Consider the following 17,495-nt stretch of genomic DNA (forward strand, 5'->3'; position numbering starts at 1 on the left):
GGTCTGCATTGTTAACTTGCCTTATAGTTGGGTTATACAACTATATGTTGAAAAAAATAGTATGATTCAGGAAACAGGCATTAGTGCTGGACTAGCAGACATCTTCGAGATCTTAGCTGTTGGAAACAGTGCAGCCCACTGTAAATGTGGAAGCAGCCACCAGTCCACAGACAGCTAGCCTGTTTTGTCCTAGCTCTTCCCCTGCATGTCCTTATGTAACTGGAAGAATTCAATTTCATCAATCCATGAATGTGTTCAGCCACAATGCGACGAACAAGCAGTGAAATAAAAGCATCACACCAGTTGAACAAAAATCACATAAATTTTCAATTAAACAGATGGAAAACAAGCACCAATTTGTTATACTTATTTATACACTTGTTCAGAGGACTGATTGTCTTCTCTGCTGGTGATCATGAAACCTGCTTTTAGTCTCTGTGGTATCTCATGCTTGGCATTGCACAGAATCACCTTGGAGCCAATTTATGGGAGGAAGGTGGGACGTATAGCATATTGACCAAACAGTTTTATGGTCAGACGTTGCTCTTACATACGCACAAATTCATGCTGTGTTCAAGTCCTAATTGTGTTTCTGTTCTTCTAATTACAGCTACCCCTGAGAACAGTGAAAAGGACCAGCTCCCAAAGATTTTGTGGACTATAAGAGTCTAACTGCCTAAGAACGTCACTATCTTTTCAAGGCAGCAACAGATTAAAAATATTTTCTTCACTGTGATGTACCAATTGCAGTTGATTTCTCTGCTGTTCTTTAAAACGAAGTGGCAAAAGAAATAGCAAAAATATTAGCAATAAAATACTAATGGAAGTGTCTGTGCTCAAAGGTGGGTATGGTGTTGTGGAATTCTGCTAGATGAGAAAGCCTTAATGCCATCACTAAGTTCTTCTTGTTTTTTCAGTCGTTTTGTGATTACCCATCTTCCTTTAAAATACTGTAGTTGGAGACTGGGCTCACTCAGCAGTGCTGTGATGAGAAAATGGTTTTCATACAAAGAAGTACCAGACTCGATGCCTGCCATTTCCAATGAACTGGTCTCACAAGAAGCAATTAGAAAGAGTATCCCAGCAAGAAATGGGCACATAAGATCTTGCGTTGCCTCAGTCCCTACAGAGTGCCAATCAGAGTAGAAAGTCGCTAAAGGTTTTTGACCCACGGATCTATTAGGAATTTTGAGACAGTGTTGTGAAAACAGTCACAAAATGTCTATCCTGGAATGTGGGCTTGTCATGCATCAACTAGCTCCTAGGGTGGATATGTTTAGTCTGTATGCATGCATCTACCTAGCTTGCCATCTTCCTTCCTAAATATTTTTAGAGGGAAATTTTCTTCTTTCTCTCCCAGTCACTGTGTTCTTGAATATCTCATGCTCTCCAATTGTCCCAATCAGGGACAGTTCCAATTAATCTCCTACCATCCTATTTTTCAGCTGCTTTTAAAATGTCCAAATTTCTCTCTCTTCTTTCCCCACTTTCTTCCTTTATCATCAGCTTACTTCAATTGCTGCAAATTGAGTTCAAAGTACGAAAGTAGTTTGCACTCAATTAACTCAGCAGGGGGAAAAGGAGAGGTTCATGCTTTCCCCTATAGATTCAGAAAAAGGAAACTTTTCTAGTAAGTGTGATTTTCCTCAATAATTTTTGTCATCTTGACCATATTCTGATGTTGACTGGCCACATATATCCTGTGAAATGTTGGAGGGTATGCAACAATCACAACCTGGATACACAGTTATGAGAGGATGAAAGTGGTAACAATCCTCCCATTTCTGCTTTGTGCTGTTTTAGCCTGACAATAGCAGTTCAGGTTTGCTACTTTGCAAAGCAGCTTGTGCTGAGAGAGGGAACTAGAATGCCTTACTATCTTAGATCATTTTCTTCTCATTTCAGAAGAGGAATTGCTGGAGGTGGAAGAAATAAAGAGGCCTTGTGAGCACCAAGAAAGCCTTCAAAAATACCAATGCACCTGTACTGTAATAGGGAACCAGCCTAGAGGAACCAGAGAATCATTACAAGCAAACTTTTAACACATTGCTTTCTGGGGAACAACAATACATTATTCTTTTTTAAAAATCATAATGTTGTTATATTATGCACTGTAAGAAGTAATGTTTGCTCACTACTCCTAAAGCACATATTGAGAGGTTTGTACTTGTAAAGTGTAATGTTAAAAAATAAAAGTGGGCCCAACAAGATAGCATGCACAAATATGTTGCTGTGTATACACAGTCAGGAAGAGTTCCCACAGACCCCTGTCTTATCATGATGTGCACACCAGGCCAATGTATTTATTACAGAACCAGGGAGGGAGAAATTCAAAAACAGTCAGTTGCTTTTAAAAGAAAAAATAACATTTTCAGCTAATTGGATGCTATAAATAACTCATGGATCACCTTGCAGATAAGTTGGTGGGATAAGACTCCCATTTTTGGGTTTCTAGGCTTAAGTCAGCTAATAGAACACATGGAGAAACTCCAAATGGACACATGTTTCTATGGGCAATGGGCGGCTGCCAAAAAGGGACATTTAAATTGGTCAAACTGAAGTACATAAATAAATAACCTTCAAAGTCAACTGTGGGAGATTATTAACCAAAAACGTGGGAAGACTGAGGGTCCCCACCAAATGTGTCAGCATCTTCTTTAAATATTGGGGGAACTGCTTAGCTCAAGAGGACTATCCAGGATTGTTTCAACCTACTTATACCACTAACTGCTGGAAGACTCCAGGTTTTTGGTGAATGAAGAAGGTGTGTGAGGAGGCTAGGGTTGGGGCTGATATTTCTATCTGAGATCCTAGCCTCAAGTGGTGCTAGATGCTATCTTGCAGTGTAACAAAGACCTAATGGTCTTCCTAGGGAATCGACAATGGGATTCCAGAATGACTGATGGCTTTAATTTCTGAGTAACAAAAACACTAAGGGGCAGTACAGATGGGCGGCTGGAAGTTGCCCCTTCCTGCTCTGGGTCAGTGCCACAGCAGCCACATACTGCAGCACCAACCCATTCCCTAAAAGAAGTTGCTCTGAGCAGCTTCCTGGAAGGGCCGTCATAGGTGTGCTTGCACGCCATGATGATGCACCTTCCAGATAGCGTGGTGCCATGATGGCGGTGGGGTGGTAGAACTGGGGCTTGGAACATGTGAATATTCCACCCTAGTTCAGCCCTAGTACACTGTCAGGCAGGCACAAAGTGTCGGTCTGTACTGCCTCTAACTGTTTAGGATAACCCCAAAGTAGATGGATAGGGAAGCTGGCTCGGAACATTGCAGGGGTAGGTCCAGCCCTGGAAGAAGAATGGGATATAAACAAACAAACAAACAAATAAGTAATACATTGTGGATGTTGGCTTACCCATCTTTGCCTTTTTTCCTAGTGCAACAGGATATGTAGAAAGCCAGGGAGGAGGATAGAGAGATCTGCAAACCTATTTAGTTTTTATCTTGGTAATACCTGGGTCCTTTAAATGTTTTGGGGTCTATGTGTCCTTTCCATGGGAAAGCTTCCTGGTGTTCCACAGGTCATCGTGACCTCTTAGGAACATGTCTGACTCCAGATATGAAAATATGAAATCCCCATATACAGCGCAAAGTATGTCAGGTTTGCTAACAAGAGTGATTAGGCTTACATGTGTAAAGGTAAACATTTTAAGAGTCTCCAGCAGTTGGCATGACTGGGTATGCATTTTGTTAAGAGACAACTCAGAAAGAAAGAAAGAAAGAAAGAAAGAAAGAAAGAAAGAGAAAATGAAAAAAGCAGGGGGTGAGGAAGCTGGCCTTAGTGAGAGAATGTCTTGGAGAAAAGGAGACACAAATGTATACAGTTGGCCCTCCTTGTCCATGGATTCAAGTATCCATGACTTGAATATATTCAAAAATATATACATTCCAAAAAAACAAGTCTTGATTTTGCCATTGTAGATAAAGAACACCATTTTATTATGTCATTGTATTTGATGGGACTTGGGCATCCACAAATTTTAGTATCTATGGAGGGGTTTTGGATCCAAACTCCAGAAGATAACACTGTATTTTATAACTGGAGGACAAAAGCTCACAACTTTATTAATTACAGCTGAAGAGTGCTGGTTTGGCATGAGGCATTGATTCAGATATCCACTTATTTGTGATACAAATAAGTTTACTGGCCAACCTAAAAACCAAACGTGTTTCGACTAGTGTCTTCATCAGTGGTAAATGATGCATCACAAATAAATGGAGCATCCAGCATTAAGTTTATTGGCTAACTCATTCCTTACTTTAACTGGATGTGCCCATGCTAGATAAATCACTATATGCTGTTCATAATAGCTGGTTTTTACCACTGATGAAGACGCTAGTTGAAACAAGTTTGGTTTTTAGGTTCTACTTTTCCCATTGATTCTTGTACTTTTATCATTGCCATATGTCCTCCAGAAGTGCAAACATTTCTTGATGCACTCTGAATGCTGGACATCTTTTATATATATTGGCTGGGATTTACAGTTTTCAGCTTTGTACACACTGGCAATATTTGTATGTTTATTATGTATTCAAATAGATATTGTATATCATTGACTGTTCTCATCTTCAGGCATAGCACACAGCTTTGCATATATATTCTTTTGCTTGCCTGTTTGTCAGATAATTATTGCTCATATACTATCTTTTGAATACTCTATGTAATAAAATCTAGCTATTCAATTTAGCATTGTTACTTTTCCCTAGACTTTTTACTTTGCCACACGTTTTTTTTGGTTTAAGGCAACATCTTTTTGTGTGTACTATTCTTTTTGCCTAGCCACACCATTTGACCACACTGATTTTACTCAGCCTTATGTGCCTCTAAAATGCTGGAGGGCATCATTCCCTGTTTTTGCAGCCCTTTTCATCCTCACTTCTGATTTTGCTCCTGTTTCATTTGCTCCTGGTTTTTCATATTTCTTTGTAGACAGGGTAACATTACAGGTAATTTAGTAAATATCTGTGGTTTATGCTCACTGTGGCAGAAATTGATGGATTATAGGGATCATTTCCAGGAGTATTATTCTATGATATTAATTATTTATATCTGCTACAAGTTATTTTTTTTTAATCAAAAAGTTCTTTTCGGCATCTTCTTACCTCCCAGAAAATCTATACATATTAAAATGGACAATGTTGCATTAAAAAGTGACTCATTGCAAAGGTAAAAGAAATTCACTCTACTCCCATATATAGCTCATCATCAGGATTTCAGACCATCTAAAACACCAAGACAGCAGGTCTGAAATCTAGTAAAGACTGTCTAAATGTCCACCCTTTGAGATATCAAGCTGCATAAAAGCAATAAATTACCTAAAATAACAGTGCAGACAGACATTGAAAGCAGTCACACAGACAGAAAAATTACTGTCTGAAAAAGATACTTTAGTGCCTTTGATTTGTCTCTGTCAATCATACTCAGTATTTTATGTTCTCTGTCTTCTTATGGTAGTACCAAGCTCTAGAAAATTGGAATTATTGTTCAAATCACAGTACAAAATGAACTCAGAGGATCGTCCAGTCTAATCTTCTGTCTCTGAAATAGAAAGCAGTGTGGTCTTCCAGCCTCTAGGTACACCCATTGCCAGTGGTAGGTGGTAGCTACCATGTCCACGAAACAGTAAATCCCCTCTGAGGCTTAGTCCAAACTGGAAAGGAACTATTGAAGGCACCAAATCATATCCACCCCAATAAGTTCAGCACTTTGGAAAGTTCCTTTCACGTTTGGACTAAAACCCAGAGCAGATTCACTTACCATTGGCAAGGAAACATCTGGCTTTCAATGCTTGCCACATACGAGTAGGGTACTTTTAAGATCCCTCCTGTAGTAAGTTGCCTTCTGCAAAGCTGAGCCAACTTTTTATTTACAGCACTTGAAAAATCCTACTCCTTAGGCAACAACTCTCTTACCCTCTTTTCCCTTGACTATTATTTAGTCCAAAGATATTCTGCTCTGGACTAAAATTATGCTGCTAAAATCCTTTACACCTTCACTGTTCTGAGTACAAACTACCTTTCTTTAAATATCTCTATGGATTCTTATCCATGCTTAGTTCCAGCATTAGCTCTTCACTTAAAGGGCTCCCAGAGTTCAGATTAGAATCACATTCTAGAGCTATGGGCCCCTACAAATCCCTTTTTCCCCAAAATAAATGCAAGTATGTTAAGAATGCTAGCTTAAACATGCAATTGGCAAGTATGTTAAGCATGCTGGTTATCTTCTTTTCCATATGTTGTTCTTTCTGCATCAAAAATGCCCAATTTAAGACATTAAACTCTTCAGGGGACTGTCTTCATATGGCCCAAATGCACCACAAAAGCTAGAGTCTAATCTATACTGCAGATATAATGCAATTTGATACCACTTTAACTTCCATGGCTCAATACTATGGAATTCTGGGATTTGTAGTTTTGTCAGATATTTAGCCTTTTTTGTCAGAGCTCTGGTGCCTCCCTAAACTACAAATCCCAGAATCCCACAGCATTGAACCATGATAGTTAAACTGCAGTATTTCTGCAGTACAGATGAGGCCTGAGGAAATAGCAGCTGAAATTCTACCTCCAACATTATTATTAAAGGCAAAGGTACCCTCCTCTCTTTTTCATGTAGACCCTAGTTACATACACAAATGAAAAAGTATAGTCAGTATGCACCAAACCATAAAATTCATATATTGTAATAAACAGAAACTGTACAACGTCACACATATGGTTCGTGATAAGCAGTGTGGCTAGCACTATCTTTCCACTTATTTGGTCACCCTCGGATATGCATATTATTGATTTTATTTATTTAAGGTACATTTGCTTACATGTAAACATAGACACACATCCCTCCCACATTAAACACAGGGCAAGGGTTGACTATGCCTGTAAGGTTTGTGCATTTGGCATAGGCTCTGTGAGCATAGGAATCGGTTTCTTGATGCAATTAGGAAGCACAAGGGTTGAGCCTTACAGAAGAGGCTCCGTTAACACATTCCCAAGCACGGATGGCCACAGAACACATTCTTATATCCCCTCCTACACATTTAGTACACATGCAGAGAGGGATGAAGCAAATGGACTTACAGTGTAGGGCTAGTTTCTCCCAACGCAACCCAGCCCAACCCTGGCAGCTAGAACCTTGGCAGCTGTTTTTTGGGTTTTTTTTTTAGTGGATCTTAGCTTCTTCACTACCAAAGACCGCTTCCACAAGCTGTCAAAAAGACTGATTCATTGACAGCTGCTCATTGGGGCTTGCTGGGTTACAAACCACAGGGAGAAGCTAGGAAGCCTGAGGCATTGTGGCTCCTCAAACTCAGCTTCCTACTGCTTTAGTTTGAAATGCATATTAGGCCTTTTCTCTGCCTGGTTGAATTTTTTGAACTCTGCTCTCCTGCCTTGTGTTGCATACCTGAGCAGAACTAGACCATTAACTCCCACATGGATGAAAGCTACTGAGATAACTCTTTGAACCCTCAAGTGCTCCTATATTTCAGCTCATTGTTATTTAAACAAATGTCTCAAGGGAGGAGAAGGATCTCAGCATACATTTTGACTTTATTTTTCTGGGAAGGGATGTAATGTCTTTTTCACCACCTGGCACTCTAGGAAAGCTACTTTCCTACTGAAAGCACTGCTTCAGCAAGTTCATGATCTCTGGGTTCTGTTCTGGACTCACTATAGTGGTGGTGGTGGTGGGGCTGGTGCTTTCCATGTCAGCAAGACTGTGTATTGCAGTGGATTTCAGTGTGAAATTCAAAGGAGCCATCATCATTTATTTATATTTATTTATTTGTATCCCGCTCTTTTCCCAGGACTGGGACTCAGAGCGGCGTCACAGTATTAAAAATAAAATAAAATAGTACAATAAAATAAAAAGTACATTGAAAAGAATGTTTAAACTGGTCCAATATCAAACATTCCAGCCTGTCCTTATAGTAATTCCCTAAATGCCTGTGTGAACAGGTAGGTCTTCACCTGCCGGCGGAAGGCCATCATGGAGGGAGCCGTTCTGATCACCCTGGGCAGGAAGTTACAGAGTCTAGGGGAAGCCACTGAGAATGCCCTCTCTCGTGTCCCCACCAACTGTGTTTGTGATGAAGTTGGGACAGAGAGAAGGGCTTCCCCAGAGGATCTTCGAGTCCAGACCAGTTCATACTAGGAGAAACAGTCTGCCAAATAGTGTGGACCTGAGCCATGTAGGGCTTTGTAGGTAATAACCAGGACCTTGAATTGTGTCCGGAAACAAACCGGCAACCAATGAAGCTGTTTCAACAGGGGCATTGTATGGTTTCTGTAATCTGCCCCTGTTAATAGCCTGGCAGCAGCTCTTTGAACCAATTGAATTTTCCAAACATTTTTCAAAGGCAGCCCCATGTAGAGCCCATTACAGTAGTCCAAATGGGATGTAACCAAGGCATGTACTACCGTGGCCAAATCTGGCTTCTCAAGGAACGGGTGCAGCTGGCATACAAGTTTTAAATGTGTGAAAGCACTCCTAGTCACAGCAGAGACTTGGGCCTCCAGGTTCAAAGCTGAGTCCAAGAGTACCCCCAAACTGCGAACCTGTGTCTTCAGGGGGAGTGTGACCCCATCTAACACAGGCTGGATCCCTATTCCCCAATCTGCCTTCTGACTGACCAGGAGCACCTCTGTCTTGTCTGGATTAAGTTTCAACTTGTTTGCCCTCATCCAATCCATTACTGAAGACAGGCACTGGTTTAGAACCAGGACAGGCCTCCTTGGATTGAGGTGGGAAGGAGTAGTAGAGTTGAGTGTCTTCTGCCTATTGATGACACCGCACCCCAAAACTCCAGACAACCTCTTCCAGCGTTTTCATGTATATGTTAAACAGCATAGGGGACAACACATAACCTTGAGGGACCCCACAGGTCAATGGCCAGTACCACCTTCTGAGTTCACCCCTCCAGGAAGGAACGGAGCCACTGTAGAACAGTACCCCCAAGCCCCATCCCAGAGAGGCAGTCTAGAAGATACCATGATCTATGGTATCAAAAGCCGCTGAGAGGTCCAGGAGAACCAACAGGGACACACTCCCCCTGTCCAGTTCCCTGCGTAGGTCATCCACCAAGATAATCAAGGGTGTCTCTGTTCCATAGCCAAGTCTGAAACCAGATTGAAATTGATCTAGATAATTCGTTTCATCCAGAAATCCCTGGAGTTGGGAAGCCACCACACGTTCCAGGTGGATCTAAGTCAAGGAAACCATGGCCCTGAACCTGTAGGACCTGAGTAGAGCAGCAGAGGACCAGAGATGATGCCTGTTCGAAGGTGTGTCATTCATGAGGTTGCCGTGAACCGAGGTTGACTTGAAGGCAGTTAACAACAACCTCTTCTTAGGGATTCTTCTTAGGTGCCAGACATATTTGGGGGATAGAGTTCAGCACCCTGGCTAGATTTAAAGTCCAAGACAAAACCAATGCAAATATATCGTCCTCTTATCATGGGAGGCACCAGCTGTCATCGAATGCTGGACAGCAGAGAATGTTAATATCCCACAAAGATGACACTCTGTTGGGCACTTTGGGAAATTAAAATGCTACAGCTCAGGCTACACAGCCAAAATGCCTGAGAGAAGCCATTCCTCATGCCTTCCCCCAAACGGTGAAGCTGGACATGAATGTCCTGTCAAGTATATGACATTTTGAGTGTCAGGCAAGGGTGTGAGTAGTAAATGGGCACACTGACTTTGCAGCTTGCTTTGTATTTCCTAAATTTCTTGTAAGTCTGAGGGAGAGATTGTCAACTCTCTAAAATGAAGTGTCTGCAGTGTCAAGCCTGCTTGCCACCATATCTCTCCTCCAGCTGCCCACCTCTCCTCACATGCTCTGTAACAAACCTTTCCCCCAAATCTATGACTATCAGAAGCTGGCAGTAGATTACTCAGTGATGAAAGAAACTCCACAAATGACCAGAGGTTGTTAAAGAAAGTAATAGGATCCCCCAAAAGCAACCAGATGCTCTTATACAACATTCATGTTAAAAATTTGGATGCTGGCCCTTTCTCAGTGGCAAATCCTGAAAAATCAATAATGTATTGTATTCTAACACTCAACAATATTTTCCAAAAGCAGCTTTAGTTTGAAACATGCATGGCTGTAGTAAGGTAGAGCCTGAGGCTGGGAGAGTTGGGAGGGGTGAGGGTGACCAGGTGGAGGAAATTAGGAAGGAGGGCCCAGGGGAAAAGAAGGCAGAACCTCCAGGGGGTATAAGTAAGGAGGAAAGGAGTTGCGTGGGGAGAGGGTTAACATGTGGAAGAGGAGGTTGAGTGGGAAAGAGGAAAGGTAACCCATAGCCCCCAAAGGGTAGGAAGACCGGTGTCCCTGCAAAGGAGGGCAAGCCCTCGGGCTCCGGGCCCCCACAAGGTCTTAAGACTCAGAGACCCCAGGGAGGAAGGAGAATTCTTGTATCCAGGAGAAGGCAACTAGAGATGGAGGGACGCCGGGCGTCTGGAGGGCGAGTGGTGGGACACCAAGGGCAGCCGCTGGGAACAGGGTCCCGAGCCACAGGTCTGGGAGAAATCAGAGAGAGAGGCTTTGGAGAAGCACTCAGGTGGACGCCCAGGAAGCGGCCAGAGCCTTGTGGAGGACGCCGGGACCATGGCCTTTGCCTAAGTCCTGCAGCACAAAGACTGTGGGACTAAAGTTGAGTTGGGAGTTTGTGTTGTGTTACTGCACCTTTTGAGTTACTTGTTGCCATTAAAGGCGCCACTGTTGCTGCACTTCTGGCCTTGGAGAGTTTGTTTCCCATGTGTTGAGTGCTGGACAGGGTAGGAACGCCCCCACCATGCAACCGGCCATGCCTACCTCGCCCACAATGGCATAACATGTCTAGAACATTTTGCAATAATATGCAGTGTTTTTTTTCCTCCCTTCTCTCTTGTTGGACTCCTGCTGATACAGAGACAGTTCTTTCATTTTTTATTTCACATTTCCAAGACTGAATAATGAAACTGAAAATAAGTTCTAGTGCTAAACTCTGTTGGGTCCTGGTTTTTCAAATTAAGCCCTTACCTGAAAATAATTAGTTCTTGGAAGAAAACAAGGAAAATAAGCAGTTCAGTTAAGGGAGGCTGGTTTTTTAACCGTACACAAAGAGAAGCAAGCAATTCCTGACATTTTAAGGTCTTTGACGTATTTGGTTTATGGCACTGAGTATTTGTGTATTTCCCTAAAAGGTATGCATTTAAATAGTATAGCTTGATTTCTAAAGGAGAGATTTGAAAGTTCAGTTCTGTCTGATCACTCTTGCCATCTCAAAAGAGAGCCTTTCCCTCTATCCCTGCACATGTAGAGAATATCTGATGCTTGTCAGTGGGAAGAATATGGTTCCAGAACCCACCCACCCCCAGTGGATATCCAAATTTGTCGATACTCAAATCCCACTAAATACAGTTGTCAACAAATAAAATGGTGTCCCTTATATAAAATAGCAAAATCAAGGTTTGTTTTGGGATTTTTAAAAATATATATTTTCAGTTCATGGATGCAGAATCTGTACATACAGAGGGCCGAATATACTAAGGTACACCAAGTCATAGCTCATGCTGGTTACAAATATGTCACTCAAACAAAAGTTTAGACAAGAAAAAGATGCTTCATTGCATGTATTTACACACGTAACCTCACCTACTGCTTCTGACTCTCCTCTGAAAATCAATCAAATACAGATCTTAACTGGCAGCTTTGCCAATATTATTTTTGTTATCAGTAGCAGAGATAAGACATTTTGGGAAGACTGATCTTCAGTGCAGGTTCCTATGTGATATCAGACCCGATTTATTTACAAATCCCATCTGGCAAACATCCTTTCACTTTAATCCATGAATTAATTGTCCATCACTGCTATTTGGCATTTTGATATATCAGCTGCTTCAGCCTGTACTATTAAAGATGTGCTTATGTTCAGAAACTTTGCACAAAGACAAAAAATAACAGGTGGGAGGAGGAAAAAGCATGCAGCATATGATCACATCTTAATACAGGTTCCGTCTTCCTTATCTGAAGTGCTCAGGACCAGAAGTGTTTTGGATTTCAGATTTTTTCAGATTTTGAATACATGCATATATGCAATGAGATACCTTGGAGATGGGACCCAAGCCTAAACAGAACATTCATTTATATTTCATATAAGGAAGCTTGAAGGTAATTTTATAGATAATATTTTTAATAATTTCATGCATGAAACAAAGTCGGTGTACATTATACCATCAAAAAGCAAAGGTGTCACTCAGCCACCCATGAAAAAAGCTTTGGATTTTGGAGCATTTTAGATTTCAGAATTCTAGATAAGAGAGATTTCATCTATAAACTGTAGTAGAGTGTGTTTATGTCAAAAATGAGGATTTTTAAAATATCAGATTTTTTTTTCGTCTTCTATTTTCAAACATAAAACACAGAGCAATCTATTTTGGTGTCTGATGTGAAGTCGAAGGCTTTCCTGGCCAGCATCCATAGTTTTTTGTGGGTTTTTGGACTATGTGACCATGTTCTAGAAGAGTTTCTTCCTGATGTTTTGCTAGCATCTGTGGCTGGCATCTTCAGAGAATGCTTGCCTAGAAAGGAGTTGGTTATATATATTGTGTGACCTGGAAAGGCAGGAGTGATTTGCATGTGTATTGTTATGTTGCTAATGGCAGGCCTCAGGGTGGGAGGGTATGCAAAGGAGGTTTAGTCTCTGCTTGATTAGTGCTCATTGTCTGCTGGGAAACCCCTGATCCTGGGAGATTTCTCATTTGCATTTGGTGTCTGTTGGCACACTTACTTTCTCCACCTAACTCTGCCTTCAGAACTGGCAACACATGGCCTTCATAGAAAGATCACTGCGCTCTGAAAAAATAAGGGTTGTATGATTTTTCCCCCTACTATCTTTGTGTGATGTAGATGCCAGTGAACTTTGAAAGCTCTGTTGTTCTTGTTTTGTGCCTTTAAGTTGACTCTGACTTAATGGAGATCCTTATGGGTTTTCTTGGCAAGTGTTCTGTATGCTTTCTGGTTTGCCTAACAGAGGTATCATAAAATATGCATTTTAGATTTTAACAGTCAACACAAGCAAATGAAGAAAAACGTTGTCACTAGCCTGATACTTGTATGGGTGCTTGAATTATACCACCTGTCTATTAGAATTATGCTTGGTGAAGATCAAGGGAAAGATCAGGACTTTCATGAAGAATGACTGGGGACTCTACTACACCAGCCCCATTCTTGCCGCAATCGTGCTTGTCAATGCAAACAAAATTATACATGTTTATATTATAGCCATGACCACATGCCTTCACAATCATATGACTGCTGTCATTGTGCTCCTTCCTGACTCCTTAAACCTGCCTCCTGCTCTATTACCCTACCCAACATGCCTTCTGTTTTTTAAATTTTTATTTATTTTTATTTTTATTTTTCCATGAAATTCCAGAGTTCAACTACTGCAATTTAAGCCCAATTACATTCTTACAGCCTAATCATTCTGCCTCGCATCTTTCTCTGCAAGTCTCCTATTCTCTGTATGTGGTCTTGATCTCTTTGGGACCTCTGGAACTCTTCAGAAACCATAACTCAAAGGTGTTGTAAATATCTTTTATGAATTGGTATCTACATACATTGCTTTATCTGTTCATTTAAAAAGCTGGGAACTCCCAGTGGAATCATAGTGCTATAACTGTACAATGTGAAAGGGCTTCAAGATATAAAAACAGAATTTGAAAAGAAGGCTCACAAACATGCCAAAAAAACAAGGTTTCTCTTCAGATCCAGCACCTAACATAACTAAGGATTTTACTGCATGAGAAAATAAAGGCAAAACCTACTAGGAGTGGAGCAATTTTCTCTGTGCTACTCCACATACCCTTATAGCACTTCCATTCTCTTCCTGAAGGAAGACAATTGTCGAACCATGTTTTTTTGCTGAACAGATTTTTCCCTTTCAATAAAAGGTTTGCTTTGACGGCCATCTCCCCTTGAGAAGTGCTACAGCATCATGTGGAGTAGCATGGAGAAATCCACTATGCTCCTGATCCATTTTGCCTTTTTTCCCTCATGCAGTAAAGTCCTAACTCAATTGGTGTACCAGGATGACTAGATGTAGCCACTAGAGCTAATGTATCCTAAGATGGTTAGACTCCTGAACCATATAAAACAATGGGGAAACCAAATTACAAGCAAACACTGGGACCCTTTCATACTACACAGCATTATCATTCCACTATGAGTCTGCTAATGTTCCAATCATCAGGTCTGCAGTTTAGCAACAGTATTTAGATTCTCATCCAGAGGACTCTGGTGCCTCGCCAACAAATCCCAGGATTCCAAAGGATACAGCCATGACAATTAAAGTGCTATAATTGTGTGGTGTGAAAGAGTCCCAGGTTTGTGATTGCCAGCCATTTGGTTACCCCGTTGTTGCATATGGTTCACAAGTCTAACCATCTTTGGAAACTTTAGTCTTATTGGTTGTATCTAGACAAGCTAGTACACTGATTGAATTACTTACATTGCCAGCTGGGTTACAGAAGTTCTCGTGCAAATCATCTGGAGGGCAGCAAGTGAGGGAAGGCTATGCTACAATGTTTATGTTTGTTACTTAATTATGAAATTAAACATGTGACTTTAGGGTGTCCAAATTCTCAGTCCTCTTCAAAACTTATCCCCCTGAAATTGCTTTTAATAATTTTTCAAAATAGGAGGTAGTTGAAACAACAGAAAAAAGCCAAAGACAAACAATATACAATGGACTCTCATTATTCATGGGCTTGCCACTTACAGGTTTGAGCTTCAGTGGACAGCAAGCCCTGTTATTCTTAAAGGAGGTGAATGTGCTGCCATAGCGAACCATGGGACTTGAGGTCCCATGTTTTTTCTTATCTGAAGGGTGTGTGTGTCTGGAATAGACACCCCCCTCCCTCTGGATATGAAAGGACAACTGTATACAGCAGTAGTGACTGCAATAAGCATTCTTTCCTTTTTATATATATCTTGAATGCATACATAACTTTTAAAATTGTAGCTTTGCTTTATGTCTTTCAGGCTCAAAATAAAAGAGTTTAAAATATCATTGTCAAGCAAAAATCTCAATTCCTTCGCATGCAGAGTGGCATGCTCTTGCAGAGAACCAGTTCAGGTAAGCAGAGCAATTCTTTATGGCAACCTCATCCCTCTCACCATTTTGCATGTGTTGGCATTCCTGGTCTTTATCTCAGGCCCTTTTCATTTCCCAATGTAGCATACTGGGAGTTCTTTTCTCATGGAAATTCAGCTAAGCCATTTCCTACAAAGCAATTACTATTTCTTGTCTTTCACCTTTCATTTATTTTGGTTCTTTTACATTCAAATCTCTTTCAAGTTAATTCTCAATTCAGATTTTTAATTTTCATTTGATGCGTGAACATATAAGCCTATGGCACTGTTCTCTCCTTCTCATGACTTCTAAGTACATTTTTAAGAAGTGTGTGCAGTGTGGAAGTGGAAACAGTCACTCCAGTTGCCACGAACAAATACCTAATCTGCAGGTCTGTGACGGTGAACCTATGGCACACAAGCCAGAAGTGGCACACATCACCATTTTGCCCGGCACTTGGTGGGGAGGAGGAGGAACAGGTGCGTGTGCCCATTGCTCCATTTTCCAGACCTTTCCCGGCCTCCAGCTATCTCTCAGAGACAACTGGAGGCCGGGAAAAGTGCAGGGGGAGAAGGAGCCACAGATGTGCGCCATGGTTCCTCCCCCCAGAACCTTTCTCAGCCTTCAGTTGTTTCTCGAAGACAGTTGGAGCCTGGGAAAAGCACAGGGGGAGAAAGAGCCGCAGGTGTGCACCATGGCTCTTCCTCCCAGACCTTTCTTGGCCTTCAGCTGTCTCTCAAAGACAGTTGGAGACTGGGAAAAGCACAGGGGGAGAAAGAGACAGCTGGAGGCCAGAAAAGGTGCGGGGAGAGAAGTGGTGTCCCCACCACCGAGTAACATTCAGTGCCGGCCCTGTAAAGGTTCACCATCACTGCTGTAGGCTATATTTGAGAGAAAAGCACTGGCAAAAGCACCTCTGAGTATTCCTTGCTTTAAAAACCCTATGCAATCCATAGGGTTGCCATCAGTCAACAGATGACTTGAAGGCATATACGCACACATAAGTTAAATATGAGAGTAAAATTTTCAAATAGTCCATCATTTTAACCCAGAGATACTTGGATGCACATATATGTTCTTACCTGCAATCTCATTCTCTTCCAGATTGATTGTTTCAAGGGCTTGCAAGGACGTCAGCTGCTCTGGAAACTGCTGAAATTTGTTCCTGGAAAGGTTGATGAGTCTTAGATGCAACAGTGTTCGGACTTCTTCTGGCAGGCGATGAATGTAATTTCCTTCCAGATTAAGTTCTGCAATTGGACAGGATGGGAAATTGTAATAACTCTGACTGATTTGGAAGTTGTCCTGCCAAATTCCATTTTATGCCTGTTAGTAACAAGAAATAAGGACTGCAGAAGAGATGAGGCCAAATGATTGGTGGCCTCTTTCTTGGATTACAGCCTCCAGAATACTTCATTTCCAGTATGGCCACTGATCATGCTGACTTGGGGTCCAAAACAGTAACCATATTAATATTAGCATCTTCTATCAAAACAAGCCTATGCAGCTGAATCAAAGCTCAAAAATGTAACTGCTGCCTGAAAAGCCCTTTCCCACATATTTGTAAGCATACATTTTTTAAAAAGTGTTTTTCCTCAGCAGGTATTTTTTTTCCTGAGAAAGTGGATGTCCTGCAGAAATCTAGAAGTCTTCTCTTGCAGACCAAAAAAAAGCAGACTAGCATTTTTTTTAAAACTGTAATTGACACCCTTCATCAGAATATACAGTGGACTCTTGTTATATGCTGGGGTTTGGTTCCAAGATCCCCCGTGTATAACAAAATCAGAGTATGATCAAGACCCATTAAACATAATGACATAGCAAAATGGTGTCCCTTATAAAAAATGGAAAATCAAGGTTTGATATTTGAAATTTATACTTTTTTTGAATATTTTCAAACCGTGTATGCTTGAATCCATGTATAAAAAAAATCTGTGTATAGGAAGGGCCGACTGTATTCCAGGACAGTTTGCAATAATTAAAACCATAATCCTCAAATGAAGAAAACAGAGCTATGTGTTGGATCGAGACTTAGGGTCCTTTCACACTACACAATTATAGTAGTAAGATTGCAATTTACCTGCCAGTGCAACATCCTATGGAATGCTGGGATATGTAGTTTGGTGATACATTAGAGCTCTCTGACAGATAATTTTAAATACCCTCCCTAAATTAGAGATCCAAGGATTCCATAGTGGAAAAGTTTAAGTCATAAAAATGGAGTCATAAAACTGTATTGTGAAAGGATATTTAGAGCTTTATCACATTACAATAGTATGACAGCGAAAAGAACCAACAACTCCAACAGCAAGCCCTCCATACTGCATGATGATGATGATGATGATGATGATAATAATAATAATAAT

General features: G+C 41.1%; 1 protein-coding gene across 4 annotated transcripts in view; it reads right to left on the minus strand.

Annotated features, from left to right (window-relative positions):
- The window catches only part of LRRC20 (leucine rich repeat containing 20), a 103,356-nt gene that overhangs the window by 29,002 nt on the left and 56,859 nt on the right, over positions 1 to 17,495 (minus strand). For all 4 annotated transcript variants that reach the window (XM_089510421.1, XM_089510422.1, XM_089510423.1 and 1 more), the window contains exon 4: positions 16,212 to 16,379. In XM_089510421.1, coding sequence (XP_089366547.1) covers positions 16,212 to 16,379 — 168 coding nt within the window. The remainder of the gene's footprint in view (positions 1 to 16,211; positions 16,380 to 17,495) is intronic.

Source organism: Sceloporus occidentalis, unplaced genomic scaffold (assembly GCF_023333645.1).
Source record: "Sceloporus occidentalis isolate IW3139 unplaced genomic scaffold, rSceOcc1.0.p SCAF_2, whole genome shotgun sequence".
NCBI classification, from domain to species: Eukaryota; Metazoa; Chordata; class Lepidosauria; order Squamata; family Phrynosomatidae; genus Sceloporus; species Sceloporus occidentalis.